This window comes from Tripterygium wilfordii, chromosome 19, assembly GCF_013401445.1.
Source record: "Tripterygium wilfordii isolate XIE 37 chromosome 19, ASM1340144v1, whole genome shotgun sequence".
Lineage (NCBI taxonomy): Eukaryota > Viridiplantae > Streptophyta > Magnoliopsida > Celastrales > Celastraceae > Tripterygium > Tripterygium wilfordii.
This window is the reverse complement of record NC_052250.1, coordinates 13931727-13954070: the sequence shown is the minus strand read 5'-3', so window position 1 is coordinate 13954070 and position 22344 is coordinate 13931727. Positions and strand designations below refer to the sequence as shown.

General features: G+C 36.2%; 2 protein-coding genes and 1 pseudogene across 2 annotated transcripts in view; 1 reads left to right on the top strand and 2 right to left on the bottom strand.

Moving 5' to 3' along the window:
• Positions 1–22344, bottom strand: part of LOC119985752 — a 31675-nt gene that overhangs the window by 5694 nt on the left and 3637 nt on the right. The gene's annotated exons all lie outside the window — the stretch shown is intronic.
• Positions 9238–16517, top strand: LOC119985598 (annotated as a pseudogene).
• On the bottom strand, positions 17792–20467 carry LOC119985751. Its single transcript, XM_038830126.1, has 5 exons — positions 19709–20467; positions 19465–19619; positions 19213–19393; positions 18253–18595; positions 17792–18162 (listed from the first exon to the last, which is right to left on the bottom strand). The coding sequence occupies exons 1-5, from the start codon at positions 20044–20046 to the stop codon at positions 17965–17967; spliced, it is 1215 nt and encodes a 404-aa protein (XP_038686054.1). The 5' UTR covers positions 20047–20467; the 3' UTR covers positions 17792–17964.

Sequence of the window (22344 nt, the reverse complement as noted above, 5' to 3'; positions counted from 1 at the left end):
TAATATGTCAAGTAGATTATGCTTCTTGAAACACTTGATTATGAATGTGTCTCCCTTTAATTAGGTGACAATTTGTATGAATCCTAATCTCCATAGAACTCCATGAATTTCTATGCATGTTTAGACCAATAAGATGGCTAGAATGTATTTAGGAATATCCGACCTAGACCAATAAGATGGCTAGTAATCGATTTTAGGGAGATTTGGCTTAGGTGCGCTAAAACCGACTTAGGTATGGTCATATGGAGAAGTTATGGTCATTTGAATCATGTGCCTAGGGGTAACGCGCCTAGGCGTGGCGCACCTAGGCGCACAAATTGTGCACGCCCAGGATCACTCCTGCACGCCCAGTCCAGAGAGTTGGATTTGAATTTTAAGTTGTGCACGCCTAGGATTGCGCCTAGGCGTGGTGCGCCTAGGCGTGAAAACAACGCGCCTAGGCGTGAAAAGCAATTTTCTGGGGTGTTTTAAGTCGCGATTTGTCCGAGCTGCGGGAGTTTTTAGACCTAGAACTGAATTTCTGGGGAGCGAAAGCAGAGGGAGAGGCGACTCTTGGAGCTAGGAGGAGAGATTCTTCAGCTCAACTTGGATCTACTCAACTAATTGGGTTTATTCATGATTTTCTCATCTCTCCTTTTGTGTTTTCCTCTCATTATGTGTAACTAAACCTCTTGTGCCAAGGCTAGGATGAAGCCTTGGGTTTGATGACTTTGTTTATGACTTGATTTACATACATATGAGTTGATTTGGGTATAAATCTTGTGTTTCTATGTTTGATTACAATTTCTTCATGCTTGTGGTGTTTGGCCAACACTTTAGGTTTTTGGATGAAATTGTTTGGAGAATTTGCTTAGACAATAATATGTCAAGTAGATTATGCTTCTTGAAACACTTGATTATGAATGTGTCTCCCTTTAATTAGGTGACAATTTGTATGAATCCTAATCTCCATAGAACTCCATGAATTCCTATGCATGTTTAGACCAATAAGATGGCTAGAATGTATTTAGGAATATCCGACCTAGACCAATAAGATGGCTAGTAATCGATTTTAGGGAGATTTGGCTTAGGTGCGCTAAAACCGACTTAGGTACGGATTTGTTATGCCCGAATTAGCAAATGTGTGTGTGAATTTGTGTCATCGCAAGTTATTTCCCAAGGGGGATTCCAAAGCCTTGGTGTTTATCTCATTTGCATTAGTTACATCCTTATTCAAAGAAAATACCAAAAATACTTTACTATTTGCTTGTTTTAGTTTAATTACCCAACCAAACAATCTTGAGTTGAACTTTACTTTTGTTTGCATTGTCCATACGTAAATACAAGTATAAATTTGGATTAGATATAACACCGTCCCTGTGGATTCGACCCTTGCTTATCATTGTGCTGTAGTCGCCGACTAGTACACTTGCTAGTAAGGTTAATTTAGACCCAACAGCTACATATAAAACTAACAGGTTCAAGATGCCTCTATTTGAGATTGTGGGCATGACTTCAACGAAGATGACATTTTGTGTAGGATTTGTTTTCTTGCAATCAGAAAAAGAGGACAATTATACTTGGGCGCTGAATTGTCTGCGGTCAATAATGGATGAATCCACTTTTCCTACCGTTATTGTCACTGATAGAGAGTTGACATTGATGAGGTCGTGTGCCAAAGTATTTCCTGAGTCGATGAGACTGCTTTGTAGATGGCACATCGACAGAGCTGTTATATCTCACTGTAAAAAATCATTTAGAGACAAGGAATCTTGGGATTCATTCTACTCCATGTGGCACACATTAATTGAATCAGAAACCGAGAATGTGTATGTGTAAAATTTATCTGCTCTTGAGATGGTTTTACAAAACTACTCCAAAGTCATAAATTATATTAAAGATGTATGGTTGACGCCATATAAGGAGATGTTCATATCTGCCTGGACAGACACGTACATGCATTTGCAACTCACTAAACTTCTGGGAATCAGATAGACCGGCACCACTTCAGAACTGGATGACAATGTCAGACATGGGTCACTTGATTGCTTCAAGATACAATGTCATATTACATCTTCTTAGTTCTGAACAGTGCTTGACATTTTTGCCACTACGATTAATGCCGCCACCGCCGCATGAACACGTTATTATTACTATCGGGTTCGTTAACAATAATCACTTTGTCCAAGTTGCCTTGACAAACGGTTACCCGATGCCTCCCATTATGGTTCAATGGTTTAGATACAGGTACGACTGCGCAGCTGTATGGGTTACGCCGTACACAGAACAACTAGAAGCATTTATTAAGTGTAGACGTTCTATATTTCCTCCCGAAATCACTGTGTTGTAATTTACATCAATTGTTTGAGTATCGAAATGTTATTTGGTGATTATGATCGGGCATGTTCCATTTATAATTCATTAAACTTTTGGGAATCAAATAGACCAGAAGTAAAAAATGAAAAAAAATAAAAAATACAAATAAAAAATAAAAATAATAAAAGGTCATCTATATATTATGTGGTCTATCTATCTTCTTATGTGTTCTAAAATATCAGCCATAAAAGGTCATAATTTTCATGTTGTGGTTTGGTTCACGAGGTGACTTCTATAATATCTTTTTTTTTTTGAAACTGGAGGAGATTCGAACTCTATTTATCAAGGTGATACACACAAGATGATGCACATCAATTATGTATACAGAGATCGAAATAATTCTAGAGAAAATCTGTAATGGACTTTGGTGTCAGTCCAATTAGCATTCAGTGGACCATGGGTTCACGGGACCAGACGAGGCCCATTTGCATATCTCTAGGCCAAGTTCATTTACTGACCAATGGGCAGTGGCGTGGCCCACTTCAATGTGTTGAGTTTATTGGACCTAATGAGGGTCATTCATACATCTCCTGACGAGACACATTTATTCTTGTATGTGATACTTTTTTGATCAATATATGATATTATCTATGCATGCAATAACAAATTAATTAATTAATTAATAGCAATAACAATAACAAATTGCATGCATAAACAGTATCATATATGGATCAAAACAGTATCATATACAAGAACAATAACACATTGCATGCATAAACATTATCATATATTGATCAAAACAGTATCACATACAAGAACAATAACAAATTGCATGCCTAAACAGTATCATATATTGATCAAAACAGTATCACATACAAGAATAAAAACTGGAATTAAAATACCAAAACCCGAAATTAGATGAGGGAGCGAGGTACGCTAACGCGAATCTCCTTAAAGTGAATTTTCACTCAACTCTCTTTTCCATGTGTTGGAATAAACGTGCATGCATAAACAGTATCATATATGGATCAAAACAGTATCACATACAAGAACAATAACAAATTACATGCATAAACACTATCAAATATTGATCAAAACAGTATCACATACAAGAACAATAACACATTGCATGCATAAACAGTATCATATATTGATCAAAACAGTATCACAAATAAAAGAGCCGAGAGTTAATGATTCGAGAGCAACACGCATATTTCACATTCCTCCATGATCATACATATTCATAAGCAACTATCATTAAATTTTCTTTTCAAACACATAAGTATTCATTGCCATGGCATCACTAGACTGGCCTTTTCCATGTCCAGCGGCACAAATTTACATGATCACATAATTCATCATACAACATTATTTGGCCAAAGATAACTTAGCTATTATTTTTTCTAGCTAGCTAAAACAAATAGTCATGACCTAAGCTTTAGAAATGATGGGAGGGTAATACTTGCAGAGGGAAGACAATTTGAACCGCTATGCCAACAACAATTCTTCGGATCCAAATGGTGGTGTGGACGCTGGCATTTTGTCAACCAAACAAACTAATCTCAAGAGGATTTGCAATAATAGGTATATTTAATAAAGAGAGTAAAGTAATTACCAATTTAATCTCCACAATATCCCCAGTCCTGACATCCGAAACATGTCATTCCTTTTCCGTAGCCTAACTGTTCTTTTGTTCAATATCTACTCAAAGAACAGCAAACACATCTCAAAAGTAGAATGAATTTCAAGAATAAACATAATATTTTCAAAGTACACTTTATAAGCTCAAATGTTCAGCTTGAAAAGAAATTGAAACACCAACTCGTTTCTGTTATGAGCTTCTTATAAATTTAAAATTGAAATTTGACTTAATTTGTTGAAAACTGAAATCAGTGAATCCAAGAAAAACAAAAATTAAATATAGAATTACCTCAAAGGGAAGAATGAAAGGAGAGATCATATGACCTTTCTTGGAGAAGCGTCGACCTGTTGAAATCAGCGAATCTGAGAAATCGACTTTAGAAATGGAACCCCCATTTGGATTTCCCTCACTTTATTTAATAGTTCTAAAGATGAGGAATGCAGAAATCAAAATATAGAGAAGAGATACCTTTGAAACATAGATGATAAGTGTGGGAATCCTTCACTGTGATAGTGCCAAATAAATGATGTATGGAGAAATCAAAACAAAGAGAAGAGACCTTTGAAACATGGAGGAGAAGTGTTAGATAGGGGTAGGGAGCACGACCTTTGTAAACAACCACGAGGTTCAGGTTTCAGATGTCATTCATGTGTACGCTGCCTGTGCTTCATATATTTGATTTCACTTCTCCTCAATCAGTGCACCAAATCCAGCAAGCTAAACCCACAGCAAAGCCCTGGGAAAAAAAAGTAAAACATTTGTGGTCTGTAAATAACTAAATATGCTTCAGATAATCAATTTCAGCTTAAAATTTACACTGATTTCTCCTCCAACAGAAGAGTTTCCACAAAAGGCTTTCTCAGGAGCCAAACTAAGGAAAAAAATAGACATTATAGGAGGAAAAGTTGATGAAGAGACAGGAAAATAAATGACTGAAGGTTGGATGCCAGACGCTAAAAAATGAACCAACGCGATACTAAATTTTGTAATCCTGAGTCACTTTTTATCAAAAAAGATAACTACCACAACGAATGAAGGCTTTCTTAGGAGCCACAGTAAGGAGAAAAAACAGACATTATAGGAGGAAAAGTCAATGAAACGACAGGAAAATAAATGACTGAAGGTTGGATGCCATACACTAGAAATTGAACAACGCGCTACTAAATTTTATAATCCCGAGTCACTTTTTATCACAAAAGATAACTACCACAATGAATGGCGCAAAACTTTGTAGTTAGAAAGAGAAGGATAACCAACAATGCATATGCATATATCTAACACTATACATGCCAAAAATAGGAAAAAGAAGCAATTATACCAAAAAAGTTCATAAACAACAGCAAGCATTAGAAATGTGAACATTAGTCTCCAAAACATATCTTTGAAAACTACATGAGATATAAATTGTCATGACAGTAGCTATAGCAACCTGCAAGCCTTCAATCTCCTTTGGTTCAAAGAGGTGGCTAATATAAAGCTTTCCCCTACTTGAGCAGTGAGGAAAATGAAACAGCAATGACTTGTAGCTAAATTGTGAGCCTCAGACATAGTTGAGAGCAAATGAAAGACACATGTATATTAAAAAGATGACCTACAAGGCTTGTGGTGGTGTGCAAACAATTCGAAAGAGTGTGTCGTGGTACAAACTTTGAATTCCCTGACTCGCTTACCTTTTTTTTTTTGAAAAAAAAATTCATCCTCAAAAGAGCCATCATCCTCAAAAGTCAACGCATTTTAATAAAACAACTATTAAAAATAAAACAGAAGCAGATACAGAGTCAATATACTACTGAGATTTTTTTATTCTATAAGAGAATAGAATTGGTAGAGAAGAGGGAGTGACAACAAAGAAACAACATGGGTTTCTTGAAGAATCATTTTTTTGACTAATATTACACAAACCCATTTGAAAAAAAATTCAACATCTTTCAATGTGCACTTTTGACAAACGCATTAGTTAATACAAACAAATACACAAATGGAAAAAACTAAGAAATGCATAGATCCGTACCTTGAGCAATCCTAAATTAAAAATGAAAGAGAATTTAGGAGAAAATCAAACCAAATTTGATAAGAAGTCGAGTAATTCAGCCTAATAAAACCCAAAATTGATGAAGTACCTAGTATTTCAACCTCTATTTTTTTTTTCCGTTGACACACTGAAAGCGACCATACGAGAGCAAACAATTGTGGGATTCAGTGATATTCAAGTGAAGCCACCTTGTGCTTAGTACTTATCACTTACACAACATTCATCTATTGGACCACAACAAACATACAAGGCACAGAAACTTTGAGAAACAATTGTAAATTAATACAAATATGCAACAAACATTGATCTTTTACATTCCATTGCATTATCAATATCAAGGATTTGCATATACAAATTGAACATATCAATTCCTTAGAATATGACATAAACAATCAGTACAAATGAATATATACTCGCAAAAAAAATAAATCATGGATTATTTACATCCCTTGCATTAAAACGTATAATACTTATTTGAAAAATATAGATCAAACCACAATCTTCATAGGTGTGTGTCAGTGTGTGCTCAATGTTCAGTGGGAACATATAAAACACCACAATAAGGCCATGAGTCATAACAAGTGATATCCAAACTTATAAGGGCATCAGTAACTTAATAGCTAGCCCTTGAGCTATAGGCGGACTAAACTATCAAATCCATGTCAAAAATTAAATATAATGCGACCAAAAAAATACTCAAGCTCTAATTTGCAAAACCAGATGTGCCCATTAGTCAAGAAGATCAAAAAAGAGAAGGAAAAAGAAGAAAGCACATTAGAGTTAATCAGGAGTACTTCATGGGTAGTGAATGGACCTAGCAAAATTGCTTTATATTTTTTCAAACCCAAAGAAACATAGTCTTCCATAAACTAACCCATGAAAACAATAACAAAAAAAACAAACAATGTATTACCTCTCAACATTCTTCACATTGAAAAGCTCCTCCTAAACCCAGTAAGTCACTTTCAGTTTTAGGCTTTAAAGTTCCAATGAAAATCAACCCAATAGCCTTTTTCCCTCTCTTTCACTGCAATGGCTCTACAATATAAATAAACATAAAGATTATAGTAGTGTGCTGCAGTCATTAGCAATTAAAGAAACGACATTAGTATGGGCTGAAAAAGAAGATCCAGGTCATAGTATAAGATGGGCACATCCTTTTGTGGATGGGGTGATCTCAGGAGTCAGATTAAATCAATTTGATGATGCCAGAGAATTTGGATATTGACTTTGTGAAACAGACTTCATTGGGAGAACAAAGAACTAAGTAATTAAAAAAGTCTTTAAAGAGAGTTAATCAAAGGGTAAAACATTTTTCATCGAAATTCAAATGAACCACCTTTTATGTTAAGCTCATATTCGCCATTAATTTAAGATCGCCATCTACTTTTCAAGATACAATACAACATCCACATGCCGTTGACATTTTAATTAAATCAGTTCCAATGAAAAGTAAGCAAGGCAACAATAAGCGTAATGACAATGAAATGAACACAGCAATGATTCAGAAATCATAACATATAGGAAAATCCAAGACCTGGAGCTTCGCAATCAACTCTTGCACCCATATCATCATATAACCATGCCTTTATGACTACTTCTTTTTTCTAGGATAATTCCACCTGAGATTCCAACACACTTGTGACAATCAGCCTCATAATAGTAATAAAAGAGAAGGCACAAATAAGTAAATTCAATCGCACCTAAATCAAGAAATTGAAATAAGATTCATGAATTCAATCATCGACATGACTTCATTTCCCCGTAGGACCGAAAACACGGAAGAAAATATAACAAAGGGATGCTAATCACTAACCGCTAAAATCCATAAAACCTTACATTGTTGCGACATGTCGCGAATCGCCGAAAGTTTCAGAAGTAAAAGAAATTGCAGAGTTCCTCTTTTGAGCTCATTCAAAACCAGGCTACCGGAAGCCCCAAAAAACCCAATTAACAGGGATCGCCAACAAAATTCTTCAATACAGAGTCGTACACTCGTCCTCCATCAACTCAGATCCTCTACCGACTGATAAGAATTTAGGTAATTCGGCCTAATCAATTGGAACTGGATTGGATCGAAAAAAAAATAGAGATTTAAAAAAAAAAGAACCTGAGCTTTCCAATTGGCCTCGGCATCCTTCTTTTGCCGGCTTAGCGTGGAATCATCCTACAACAAACCAACGAAAGAATCACTCAAAAAAATTGACAATCGGAAATTACGAAGAAAACTTAAAATTATATGCAAAAGTTTGTAAGAGAGACAGACGAACCTGATCTTGAGAGGCGCGAGAGAAACCGGGAGGATCAGGGATGTCAAGGGAGGAAGCAGCAGTTGAAACATCACTGAAATCGACAGCCCATCGTCGCCCTGAACCCATCACCACAAAGCAAAGACAGAGAAGAGAGGGTTGCCTTTTACGTTTTTTTTGGAGAATTCGTGAGCGGTGAAAAACAGAGATAAGAAAGAGTAGAGTGTCCACGTAGGCGCAACCGTCCAAACTCCAACCGAAGGTGATGTACTGCTAATACAGTTCGCCATGGTTCTTAACTGATGCCCAATGGATCAGAAATACGAGTCATATATAACTACGGCCCACATTAAAGTGGTCAAAATTTGGGACGAAGCCCAACCGAGCTTACATGGCTTCACTTGCCAGCCAAGCTGTTGATCTCTCGGTTCCTCCAAAGCCCCGAAAGCCCCACAAAGAAGCGGAAAAACAAACTGCTGCTTCCGCTCGATGTCTTCGCTCGTTCTCTCAAACCAGACCAGACTCATGTAGCAGTCCACTTCAAATTCCCTCATGTATTGGACATCTACGAGCACCCAGTTCAGCGTATCTTGTATTGCCGATTGACCCGGAAAGCAATTCTTCAGATTCAGCAGGAGAACGACCCGTTGATTGCTCAAATTCCCTAGGCTGTCACGCGGTTGCGCAAATTGTTGATGATGTCCATTTCTTCGGACTGCCAAGTCAGAATTTGGATTCCCTGATGATTTCGAATACTCTGTAGTTTTGAAAAACCCACAATTTTTACGATTGCTGGATGCCAAAGAGACTAGGCATAAGTATTTTGAAATAATTTGGCTGTTTGTGCAATTGAGAGAGTGAGGGAAAGCAAATACAGGGAAAGGGAATTGATGCTGGGGATGGAAGGTTCTCATTTCTGGTCGATTTTCCACCTAAGTTTAAGATAGGGAAGTATTACAGGATTGCTGTGTGGAAATGGCAGCGGCTACCATATAGGTCACCGTATGAGGATGTTTCAGGGTATGATCTAAGGTCATTTGATTGTTCTTCTTTGATTGGTGTTATCTTCGATTTCAATCTCCTTCTATGTATTAGTTTGAATTTGTTGCAGAGAAACCAGTTTTGCATTATAATTAGAATAACTTCCATCGTCATCTCAATTTATTCCTCGATTGAAACTCTAATATATTCATAAATTGTATGTCCTTGTGAAAAATATGTAGAAATATAATTATATGTATGTGGATACAGGTTTTCGTTTGTAGTGCCAGCCATAATTGACAGGCATTGAATTTTCATCTTATGTGATTGCTTTTCTTTTTCACATTGTTAAAGCAAAGAACGAATTGATAGTTTTTCAATCAGTAGTTTCAAAAGTTTTCTTAAACTGTTGGAATTTTTTTACTTCCTTCCTCATTTTATAAGAATTTTATACCTCTATGGAACATTGGTGAGATCTTGTTAGTTTTATCAAGCAGTGTGAATATCCCCTATTTGTTTACCACTTCCTTTGATGAAGTCACTATTGGTTGTTTATAATTTTCTATACAAGATAGAGAGGCCCGGCATTTAGCAAAGAGGAATTTCATGTTGTGCCAGTTTGGTGTTTGAGTTTAGGAGGAAATAAAGATATGCTTATTTTGTAGCTCAAGGAAAGTTACAGGATGGAGAATATGCAATATGCAGACGAGCTTGTGAGGGAGTTTCTTGTGGTTAGAGGGTTTACAAATACTTTAGAAGTGTTTGAGACGGATTTAGGCACTGATATTGGTAAATCGTTCCAGGTGGACAAGATGTTGACTTGATATTCTCAGTTTATATCCCTAAATTTCATGCAGAAAAATTAGTTGGTCTTCTAAGTTTCTTCAAGCAGTGCTTTCCTTCATCATCTGAGATTGGACTTAATGCTACTCTATCAAAAATGGAGGTCTCTATCCTGCGGTACTATGTAGTTTGTGCCTTGCAGTCAGGAAGGAAAGACAAACTTGTAGAGTTTTTTTGGAATGAAGTCATGAACGGGAATGATTTGCTGCAGAGGAGCCCAGAATAGACTCCATGGTTTGGTAGGTTATGTCTTTTTCTTTCTATCGTGTCCTTGAAGACTCATTTTTTCTTGACTTGTTTTATCCGCCATCCAATGCGGCAATACCATATTTAAAGAATCCAAGCTTGGATCCTCAATTTCACATTTATTTCTCGAAGGAATGGCATGAAGCTTTGTGTCTTTCGGTGAGGAATTTTTTCAGTGAGATCTCCAATGGTACTCATATCCTTTTGATGGACATATCCTCTATGATGCTCCATTTGGCAAACATCGTCTGCCTATGTTTTACAAAGACATAGATTCTTACCTTCATCTGCAAATGCAATATATCCCATTCACGTTGGACTTCAAGATTTCAGTTTTGTTATGTCACTCTTTCCTCAACTATATGTGTGTGTGTTTGCGAGCATGTTACTGAATGTATTATTGAGTATAAGACAGGTATTCTTTAATAAAAATTTGAGGTCACTTGAAGATGTACTTCTACATATTCCCATTTATTCTGTGCATTAAACCATACCTTCTTTCCCTACCATTTGGTTACATATGCGACAGCATTACACCTTACTTTGACAATAATTGATGTTTCTATTGATTGGATTTTGGAGAATATGTCCTTAAACAAACCATGAATCCCTACCCTCTTGAAGATCAGTTCAGAGAAGAAAACAGTCAACCTTCTTAAAAAAGATGTTGAGCAACTTAATCAAAAGTTATTACAACTTCAGACTTTATTGGAGGAAAAAGAAGCTCAATTATGCCAGATGAGGTGAAATTTGAAAATGATCATTTTTTATTTCTCATGGTATTCTAGTGATTTACTTTGTTGTTTTCATGAAAGTTTATGTATTTTTATAGGATGAAGACCGGTAGTGCTGCATCAGTAATGGATACAAGATTATTAAAAAGTAATAATTCAATCTCATCAAATTGACTGAGCAAAGAAGATCTTCATTTGACCAGTACTCAACAAAATTGTGCTCCTTCTACCCCAAATTTGGGTGGTATAGAGTTGGATCCTGAACAGGCTTATGGTGGACGATTTGAAACTATATCAGGATCCATTATTTTTGAGACTACTCTCTATGTTGAAGGTGGTGTTTCTGCTGGTAATACTCAAGTGCTTCAAGAAGACTCTTGTGATGGTATTTGTCTGTTCATATAATCTCCCCTTTATGAATCAAGGATGGTTACTAGTTCTCGGATAATTCTCTGCCTAATTAGTTAAAGGACTTCTTTTAATGACGGCGATAAATCTAGAATCTAGCTGTCCTTCATGAGGTAGCTATTAATGAAAATACTTTTTCTTATTTATACATTACATATTTACATGTAAAGCCGGAAATTATGATGATTTGTATTTCTGGAAGGAGGGGTAACGTATTGCTAGAGTCCAGTGAAATTACTCCATTTTAGAGTAGCCCAGGTGTTGGTATGTATATGATGAGAAAATAATAACACTTGTGAATTTGTTAGTTGATGGCTGCTAGGGTGATAAAAAGTGAGAGAAAGCTGAGTGGCTGTATGTATGCTACTCAATTTTCTTAAACTGAGCAATACCATTATCACTGTTCGTTTTAGTTCCTTTGATTCTTGTTGGTTTTTCTCATGTTTAGACCAATATGTTGCACTGATGCTTAGAGCATGCTATTGACATAGTAATTACTCCAATTTATGTGACACAGACTGGCAGAGACATGCCAGTGTGAAAGTAAAACTTCGAGTTATGATTGCTTACAAATATATATTGAACTTTGTCATTGCATAACTCTAATGTGCTAGTTCTTTCACCACGCACCAAAATATTTAATGCCTCCTTCCATTTTTCTTTTTTGTCTTTTATCTCAATTGTTTTTGTTTTTGATTCACTTGTATGCTGTATTTTTTTTTCAATCCAAGTTTTTAACTCTCAGAACACTCTTTGTAGGAGACATTTTTAGGTCACACAAGTTCAATCCGTCGATTCCCCTTATCAGCATCTGGTAACAATATAGCCAGCGCTTCCATTGATGCCACAATCAGGTACCCACCATGGAAGTAGGTCATATGAAATTTTTTGACGAGAGAAATCTTGCATTGTGGGGCTGCTCTAGTCTATTCTTGTTTATATGCATATCTTCGGATTTCCTATCTGCTTTTGTATCCCACTTGTCCCAAGTCCTATCTCAAGACATACTTGCTTAATTACAGTTCTTCAACTGCTTGATTGCCTGCTAACTTTGGTTTTCTTTCCTTTTTATTCAATACATTTTTAATCAAGAATATGGACATATGAACCATCAACTTCAGCATCTAGAAATGCAACAATATATTGTGGGGCAGAGGATATGTCACTTGACTGGGACTTCAAATCCGATCGCATGGTACGTGATGTGCAGTTTTTCATTGTATAAACATGGCTTGATATTTGGTATTTGATTATCTCATATCCTTGTTACTCTTTTTGATAAAAGCTACTTATTGGTACTGCTGATGGAGGCATCAAAGCATGGAATGTTGATGCAAAGAGGGTTGTATGCGATCTCAACACAGATGAAGCTTTTCCAAGGTATGTACTCAGTATTAGGTCTGTGATTCAATATTCCTTTGGCCTTTACATTTTGGTTGTCCTGCAGTGTCTTGGATATCAAGTGCAGCCCCTATTTTTGTTTCTGCAGCTGCATCTAGAAGGTATTCAATTTCTTAGTCCTAATCCTCATCTAAATTTTGTGCTTGAGTGGCAACGTATCCTGTATATGGCTTTTTGTTCATGATCAAATTATATTATTCCTTCTATTTCACGGATATGTTAGTTGATAGACTTCCAGTTGAAGATGATGTCTTGTCAAAGATGTGATTGACATTATTGCAGAGACTGAAATGGTTGGAATTTGGAAATCTAGGTGAAACTTCAGATGAAATTTTTGTAAAAATTTAGTTAATCTTTGTTAATTAAGATACCATGACATAGTAGTGAATTATCACATAGCTCTAAGTTACTAACAATTTCATTTTTATCTCTTATCTGTTTATATGCTTTAAAAAGGACCATTTGCTAATTGCTATGCCTTGTGCCCGTAGCCCGTAGTGCTCCTTTTAGTGCAACTATTTAGTCTGGATTTGGGAGCCTTACATTGACTGAGATGCAAAACATTTATTCAGGTGTCTGTAATATTATATCAGACTTAATTATTGTTGTAGAGTTGATTATACTGGAAGTGATTGCATGCACTTATATGTGAAGATACGTGCCACTAGTTGTTTTGCAGATTTATGACTTATGGGTGGATTCTCTTGTTATTTTAACTACAAATAGATGCAAGTAATAGATGTTTTTCTGATCAGTTTATTTCCATTATCTTAAAGAAACGAAATTACTGTTGGACAAGTTGCAGTGCCCTTGTTAGAAATATTTTTCAGACTTTTTTCACTTTCTAGATTCTGTCAATGATGCATTCTGCAAAACTACTTTTGACGCTTCTTACATTAATAAACGATGATGATACTTTTTCTACCTAAAAATGAAATCAGTTTGTGATATCCTATAGTGTGCTTTCGCTATTGTGTTTTTTATTTTATTTTATGTGTTTTGATATTTACATTCTCTGATTGTTCTCTTTTGCTTCCCATTTGGGCACAAATAATTATTTGGTTGTAATAACCTCTGCAGGAATGGCTCAAGCTACATTGACACTTTGGGATTTGCATCATTGACTGTATGGAATATGAAAAATTGGAAAGCCGTGGTATATGCTTGTTTGTCCTAAATATTTAACTGTATTATGCATGAGTAGGAAAATTTTAGTTGCTAGCTTGATTGGGTGATCATCAATCATACCTTGATGATTTTCTACTTTATTGAAGACAGTTCTTCCTCTTGGCGAAGATCCACCAGCAATTACCTCCATCTGCTTCAATCACAATGGGAAGATTTCGGTGGCCTCTGGAACTGATGGAATGATCCACATTTGGTATCCTTTTTATATATAGGACCTGATTTGATATATCCCCAGTTAAGTAGCTGAAATTTTAGCCAAAAATATAGGGAGAGGGGGGATTAAGGCTTTCTTATTTATCATGGGTGATTATGCTTATGATCATGGAAGGACATTGATCGGCATTCACCTTAACTAGCCAAAGACATGTCCGCTAGTCTAAAAATTACTGGCTGGCCTGCACATGGTTCTGCTATAAGCACGATTCTTTTAAGGACTGATGAAACAAGCATTTTCAGTTTGGGGTCAGATTGGAGGTTAAGTGCCTTTATTCCTTTTACTTGTTTTAGTGTGAACTTTCTTCAGTACATTAATGGATAACCCAAATATATTTTGCTATGTTATGCTGAATATAATATCAAGGAACTGGTTAACATCAAGAGACTGTCGGAAGTACTTTGCACTGCTTTGTAATTTATACTTTGCCATTCAGCTAGTATCAAATTTCTTGCCAATTTATAGTTTGTGCTTGTTGATTTGCCTTTTTTTGGGGGAAAAATAAAGTTTTGTCATCTAAATTTCATACCAGGATGAATGGCCAACATTCGTAGAAATGCATGCCTAATGGCATTCCACGTTTTGAAATGCAAGTTGCACAATGCATGCCTAATGCAAGTTCCACATTTTGAAATGCAAGTTGACACTTTCTCCAATCTAAAAATAAAAGAAGCAAAGAAGTAGAAAGTTGACACTTTTTATGTGTAGCTTGTGTTTTGCGTGGTAATCCTTATAATCCTGCTTTTAAACTAGGCACTGTGCTGCAATTGTTTGATTGATTGAATTAAGGATACACATTAATTCCCCTTTTCCGTGATCTTACTTACGGATGACATACCCAGGAATTCTATACGCTTCTCAACCTGCCTTTATCTGTGTTTTGTTTATTTGATGATCGTTTTCCCTTTCCCACAACATATATAGATTAGATGGTTTTACCTTATGATATCTTAAGCTCTTTGTAAATAAACTGTTATAGATCTGTTGCAAACTAATTCTGATATTATTATCCCATGGTCCTTTCTCAGCTAAAGAGTTGGAGGAAGAGCTTGAGGGATGGCTAAAGGCAGCTGGCTTGGATAAATATTCTGATGTACGAGGCATGATAGCTCCATAAGTTATTGAACATCTCTTTCTATTTATCTTCAAGTATTGGTAATGATTATACAGTGGATTACTTTCTTTGTCAGTGGCACTGGAACTTCAGACATGCAGGTTATTCATATTCAGGTCATGTCGCTGCTTATGCATTTGGAAACATAGCCCAACAAACATGTGAGTTTCTGGCTGGCTGTTAATAAATAATTTTTTATGTAACAATCTTCTATGAAATGAAAGCAAAATAAGGTTTATTGTTTCTTAATTTGGTATTCTTATAGTTTATGGCCCCTTCACTGTCTGTTCTACGACCTTATTTTTTCATTGAGTTCCTTTAACGTGAAATGAAAGAGAAATGGTTAAGTTTGTCCGTGCATCATTGTATATTTGTTATGAACTTATGATTTATGAACAACCTTTATCCTATGTTCTGTTGTTTAAGGGTTACTTCAAAGTAAAATAATTTACAACTAGTCGGCTGCAATTCCTCATTTTTTGGATGAAAAGATGTTATGTTGACTGAAAATTCTATTTGAATTTTCCCACCTCACTCTAAAATTGACATAAATGAAAACATTAAGATCCTAGCTGTGCAGAGTTGCTTATTCATCAGTTTGCATGTGCAGTTAGTAATCCATCCTTTTGGTTTGTTCTTTATTATTAATTTTGCGTCCTTCTCATCACCATCTAAACCCACGAGCTATTTATTTTATGAAGTCCTTTGATTACATGTGTTGTATTGGTCAAGATTGGCCCGACATTTCTGAACTCAAAATGCAAGGTTCGATGGGCCACCTGTACAAGATGCATCTGCTTTTACGTTTTGCTGAAGTTATGGGTTATGATTGAATTTTAGTTCTTATTTTCTTAGGTGAGTCATTTATGGGACAGAGGTGCATCAGGTTTGGCCTACTTTTGGTTCTTGCTCTGGTTCTTGAGAAGATAGAAGGATCACTGCTAATTGATTTTATACGAATGGTTTCTGTCATATATGCTTTCGGGATGGGAAAATATTGCAATGTGCAAATGACATTACGTACGCATAAATTTTTTTGGAATAAAGGAATGAATTTTCAGTGTTGTAATTCATAGTGGAAGACAACCATTGGTAGCTTATGTTGACTTCATACGACATTATTAGGTTCATTGGTATGATATAATGTCGAATTTCATGATGCGTGGATAATTCCTTTGTTCTGTTGTTTTTTGTTTGTTGCTCTGTTTCTGTTTTTTGTATGTTGCTCTGTTTTTTGTTGTTTTTTGGATAATTACAATGATGCTGTGAAGATATGAAATGAAGCAAGAAAATAATGATGGAAAAGAGTTGTTGTCAACCCATAATTTGAGTAAGCAAGATAAGCAAATGTCCAACAAATTTCATTTTCAGTTGAGGGAAATTAAGTTCATCAACGCTACGGCACTCACCCAAGGGAAAAGGAAGAAATAATGATACCCAGTAGCATTGTAACTTGATGGCTACAGATACAGCAAGGTTAGAAAGAACTTCGTCAGGCAAAGGCTTTGGCCTGGTCACTGTTACAGCATTATAAGAGTCCACCTACACAAAAAAACAAAAGCAGAATCACAAAACAAACCCATTTCAGAATATTCATATCCAACAATTTTTGAACTCACAACAGCAGTGCCCTATTTGGAAAGGATTTTTTAAAACGCTAATGAATTCATAACATCAAGCTAAAAACCAAAAAAAAAGTACAATGGAAATGTTAAATCAAAATTACCACCCACTTTTTTTTGTAAGAAGAGGAGGCTTGGGTGGGGGTTTGCACAAAGGAGGGGAAAAAGTTCACACCACTTTGAGTTTGATTGGTATCCAGAACTTGAAAAGAAGTATTGAAGAAAATTTAAGGAAGGAAGCACTTGAATACAATGCAAAACTATGTCCACTCATCCGTAATATTATGAACCAGATCCAGAGAATACTACTCATACCCTTGTTATAATGAAGAATACAATTACAGAAATGTAATTGAAATTGAAAAAATATTGCAAAAAGTCATGGGGTGATCTAAGTTTTGAGTGTAAAAAGTCGAAGGCTCATATTTAATGCTGATAACAAAACTACTTGATTGAGTTTGCAATAACCTGAAGTGAGGGGAAACCCCAAAAACCCTTACCAAAATTCAGATGCGTGAACCTATCTGAAGACATGTACGCAGACGCCCTACAGATGCACGAATCAATTGGGGTGGAAAAATCTAATACAAATCCAAAGTCTCACTATTGATGATTTTCAAACCTCCACCCAACCAATATTTAGTTTGTTCTTGAATTTTGGATGAAACTTGAGAATCAACAGCAGCTAAACAATCAATAACACCGCAGATGCCCCGCCTTGTGAACCCGAATAATCCTAAACGGGGCTTACCTGGCGGGTTATCCATATAATAAAAAGTATCGGGTTAGGCCTGACCCGACCCAATAATCACTCCCAAAAGATAGACAACATATGTAGATGAATAGCAAAATACATAAACATCTTGGTTCAAATATTGTTTGCAATGGCTAATGAGTCATAAGATAACTAGGAAGCAGAAGAATAACAAAATACATCAAGGATCCACAAAGGAGAGCCAAATCATAACTTTGCTGATTCAACACAAGTTTTCATATTAAATTTGCAATCTGGGATCTATACGCAAACCCTCTACCAGTTCGCAATATATGGGCCAATGCATTGTAGATCTTCCAAAATCCATAACTAGAGGCCACTTCATTTTAGATCCCCCTCGAGCTAACGCGGCAATGTGACATGGGAATATTTCATGCACTAACTCCACAAGCATGTCAACCCTTTTCAATTCAGTTTCCTGCGACATAAAAAAAAAAAAAAAAAACCATCAGGAATGAGATTGTGGTTAAGACAAGTAAAAGGTAGTATCCTAAAAGAAGACATTTACCTCGTGGCGTTCTTCAAAGTTCACAAAACTGTGGTACATTTCTCTTATGCTAGCAATGCAACGCTTCATCTCGACATCTCCCGCATTACCCCCCCAAAAGGACATGTCTTTTTTCTTTATAAAATTGTTCGAACCATCTCTCTTCCAGCTCTCATCTGTCATTAATCGATAATATAGGCTTAACAGTTTCTTATCCCAATCCTTTCCAAAAGCATCTTTAGTCTCCTCACAATAAACAACATATTTTTCAGATCCATTGAAGAGTTCATATAAGCGCTCAATCAATTCCATGCGCTCAACCTTCGACGCAAACAGCACATTGTAATACCATTCAGTAGGAAGTCTGCAATTCAAATGATGAATGCCAGAGTTTTAAGCAAATAAAACATATATAGGATTGTTGAAAGAAAATCTCTAAATGGCAAGAAGAAAGAGAGAAACATACACCACACAGGGGGTCAAAGGCAACATTCGAGGTTTTGACAGTGTCAAAGAAAGAAACCAGCAATTTTAAGGATATTTCTGACGCATCAACAACCACAAAGCAAACCAATCAACCAAAGACGAAATATTTAACTTCACTAATCTTACACATGTTCTTAGAACATCAAAAGGACATGATTTTGAGCAATTGCTAAAATCTGACCAAAAAAGAGAGTACAGATCTTAAGGAGAGAAAAAGAAGCACTCACAATAGAATCATCTACTGCTCACCCTTTTAGTGCACCATACCATAATCATTTAATCTAAGGCCACAGCAAGTAGAATGCTTATAAAATCCTTTTTTTAAGTCATGAAAATTATTGATTTATTTCCAAAAACAGTTACCAACCTCTTACACTGTTTTGATTGCGGAAACTATTAAGCTAAATTTCAAAGTCCATTCTAGTCAATTAAAGTTAATTCACGGTGAAAGCAATATCGTTGAAATCGGGAAATACAATTTTTAATACAATTCACCTAGTAGTATATACTTTCATATTAGGCTTTAAATCCATATTTTTACAACCGTCGGTGAAAGTCTTCAAGAAAAGGTCAAATTCTGCTTCTGGACCAGCCCCAATACGAGATCGACTCATGATCTCCAGCAAAAGAGTCTTCAACTTTGTGCGCACCCGAAGGTCATCAATTTGATACTCACCTGCACCCACCTCGTTAAAAGCTTGCACATAAGGGCATCAAAAAAAACTAGAGATGTTAGAAACAACTGACCTTGTACATCAAATCTCACGAACTTGGGCACCAATTCAATGGTACAAACACCATAGGACAACGGAAATCTCTCCTCCTCTATGAAAATAGAATCAAGCTCAAAACGACACCTTACTGGAGATGCCAAGAGGAGCAAAGCAGATGTAATTATATCCCTAAACGGAAAGAAGAGAGATTTTTAAGAGAGACCAGATTAAGAGAAGATGATCAAGCAAAAGTAATGCAATAAAATTATAAAACTAACCTTATCACAGTTTTAAAATAATCTGATATGAATAAAGTATTTGGTTGATTGAGTTTGCCTTTGGATATGTATGTTTCCAAGGAACACCCTTTTGTGACTAAAGCAAGATACCACAAAGAACTATCTCCTTTCACTTGAAAGGGTCTCATCGGGACAGGAGCAAATACCATAATACTTTTCCATAAAGCCCTTTTCACCAAAAGTGCTTGCTCAAACGTTTCAAACCTCTGAATGTGACAAATTTTTAAAAATTCTCCTCCACCGCGAACACGATATACATGATCTTCGATGTCCTGCTTGATGCAACTTTCAGCCTCAAAATCATAACTAAACCTCATTTCAAGCTGTAATCCAAGATGGGCGAAAATAAACACATTTTGTGAGAAATCTCAAATGCAAAGGCTTTAATTTATGTAACTGAATTCTAAGACTCGAAACTGATTTTGCCAAATATCCAAACAGAGCTAAAACGATGAAAAGATAATGGAGAAATCCCACTCTACAAATCTGTGGTATTATATACAATTCAAATATGCTAATTTATAAAATCTTCTCAATAAAGAGAGATTCATTTTCAGTGAGACAGTTAACAGAAACAATAAACCAAGACAACCAACTGAAAAACAAATCAAAATTCAAGGACACATAGTCTTTTAAAGGAAACCACTCAAACAGATGACAAAGCAAAGAACTCGAAACCTGAAATACAAAAGCCAAATACTAAAACTGATAACGTACAATGTTAGCCTACTCTAAGAGGCAGGCTATTGATGGCCTTTACAAGCCAGAAAAATCATGCATGTGAAAAACCAAATCGAAACCCGTAACAGATGGCATTGCGGAAACTGGAGGAAACCAGAAGCAATCCAAAAGGCAGAATGCATTAAAGAGATTGCCTTAAACAGATCCGTCAGATTTCTATCTGAATACCCTAAACAGACACAATGCATTAACCCTCTTTTATACTATTCCCTCGAAACTTTTTCAGATACAATTATCTCAATATCATTCTGTCAGGAAGACGGTAATCTCTGAAAATTATCTCATATCATTCTGTAAGGAAGACGATAACTTTAAATTTTCAGGGTAAATAAACGCAAAATCACTAAAAATAGATGGACGAAATTTCAATCAAAAAACTTGATCAAACCCAAGATCAGTCACATGCAACGGAGGGAGGACAGCTTCTGATTGTGATAGAGGTGGGCAAAGAGGGAGAGCGTGCTAGGGTTTCGCTGGCTTCGCAAGATCAGGATTCAGGACGTTACTTATATATCTTAAAGTCGCAAGGAGCAAATGAAATGATGCAGCCCATATTGGTTCGGCCCAAATAGAGGAAGCCTAGTCCAACGTCACTTCAAGATAGTTAGTTTTAACCCATGTTCGTAACCAGGCGCGCGACCCAAGTCTCCACTTAATTTAAATATAGATAGTATCATCATTTGGTCCATGGGTCTAGGCTCGCGGGCCAAAGCCCAGCCCGACCCAAACCTGGCCCAAACCTAATTAGACAACATATATTATTTATGTGTGTATATATATATATATATAATATGTATATATTTACATATATCTATCTATCTATCTCTAAAATCCGAAGATAGTATAAAATCCGAAGATTTCACGCAATTTGGCGGCGAGTTGGCAGTTTTTATCCTACTCGAGCGATTGGGTTTTTTTGTTCACGAACTAATGGTGGAAAAAATCTGTTTGGCGGCTTCCTTCCAAACCCAAGAATGTCAAAAACCGCACCATACTAGAAGACCCTATTCGGGATGCGATTACCTTGCTAGCAAATTCGATTTCTCATTTTGGTACAAATAGAAAGGTAAGATAAAAGTATCCATCCTTATTTAAATTCACATAAATACACACAATTTCGTGAGTACTAAATTCTTTTCTTCTTTTTTTCCCGCAGAGATTGGCAGCAGGGGATGTCAAAATATTTCCCACCAATGTAGAAGCTTTGATGAAAGGATATGAATATGCTTTAAAGAAATTTGTAATCTTGCTTGATTCTATACACCAGCAGTTGGTTGAAGATAAAAAGGCTTGAGCAACAACTGAGAGATTGAAGAGAGAGAGGGTGGAGAGCCATGGGAATGGGATGATAGAATTTTGTATCACCATTGTTGATGTGAATGGAAACAAAAATGGTGCTCTGAATGTCGTATGTCGTCCCTTTTAAAAATGAAGATTTTGCTTTGGAGTTTCAGGTCCTCTCGGCCTTGGTCCCAATACGTCCAATCAAGTTTCTCTGGTTTTGCAAGCAGTATGCTGAGGATGTATGTATGGGCTGTGGTAGATGTCTCTATTGAAGCGGTTCAAGTCTAAATGCTTGTCGGAGGCTTCCTTCAAGAGGTTGTGTTTGTTGGAGCCAAGTGCTTCATGTGTGTGTGTGTAACACGTGTATGTGTGTGTGGTGTCAAGTGAACCATGTGTTTGTTTGGTTTATGAAGAGCCATGTGTGGCTATTTTCTATTTTCTAGTGTTTAAGTCGGTTTAGGTGTGTCTTTATATATATATATATATATGTCACGTCATGTGTTTAGCTGTAAAGGTGGGTTAGCACCCCAAAACAAAAGAGGAGTCATAAACTCCATTTTCAGGAAGCTTGAAACTCCATATTTGGGCTA

Coding starts and splice junctions, on each gene's coding strand:
- LOC119985751 (XM_038830126.1), bottom strand. CDS start 20,046: ATGAGGTTTAGTTATGATTTTGAGGCTGAAAGTTGCATCAAGCAGGAC. Junction 19,394..19,464: donor CGTGAGATTTGATGTACAAG/GTCAGTTGTTTC, acceptor AGGTGGGTGCAG/GTGAGTATCAAATTGATGAC. Junction 18,596..19,212: donor ATGAAAGTATATACTACTAG/GTGAATTGTATT, acceptor TTTGAATTGCAG/ACTTCCTACTGAATGGTATT.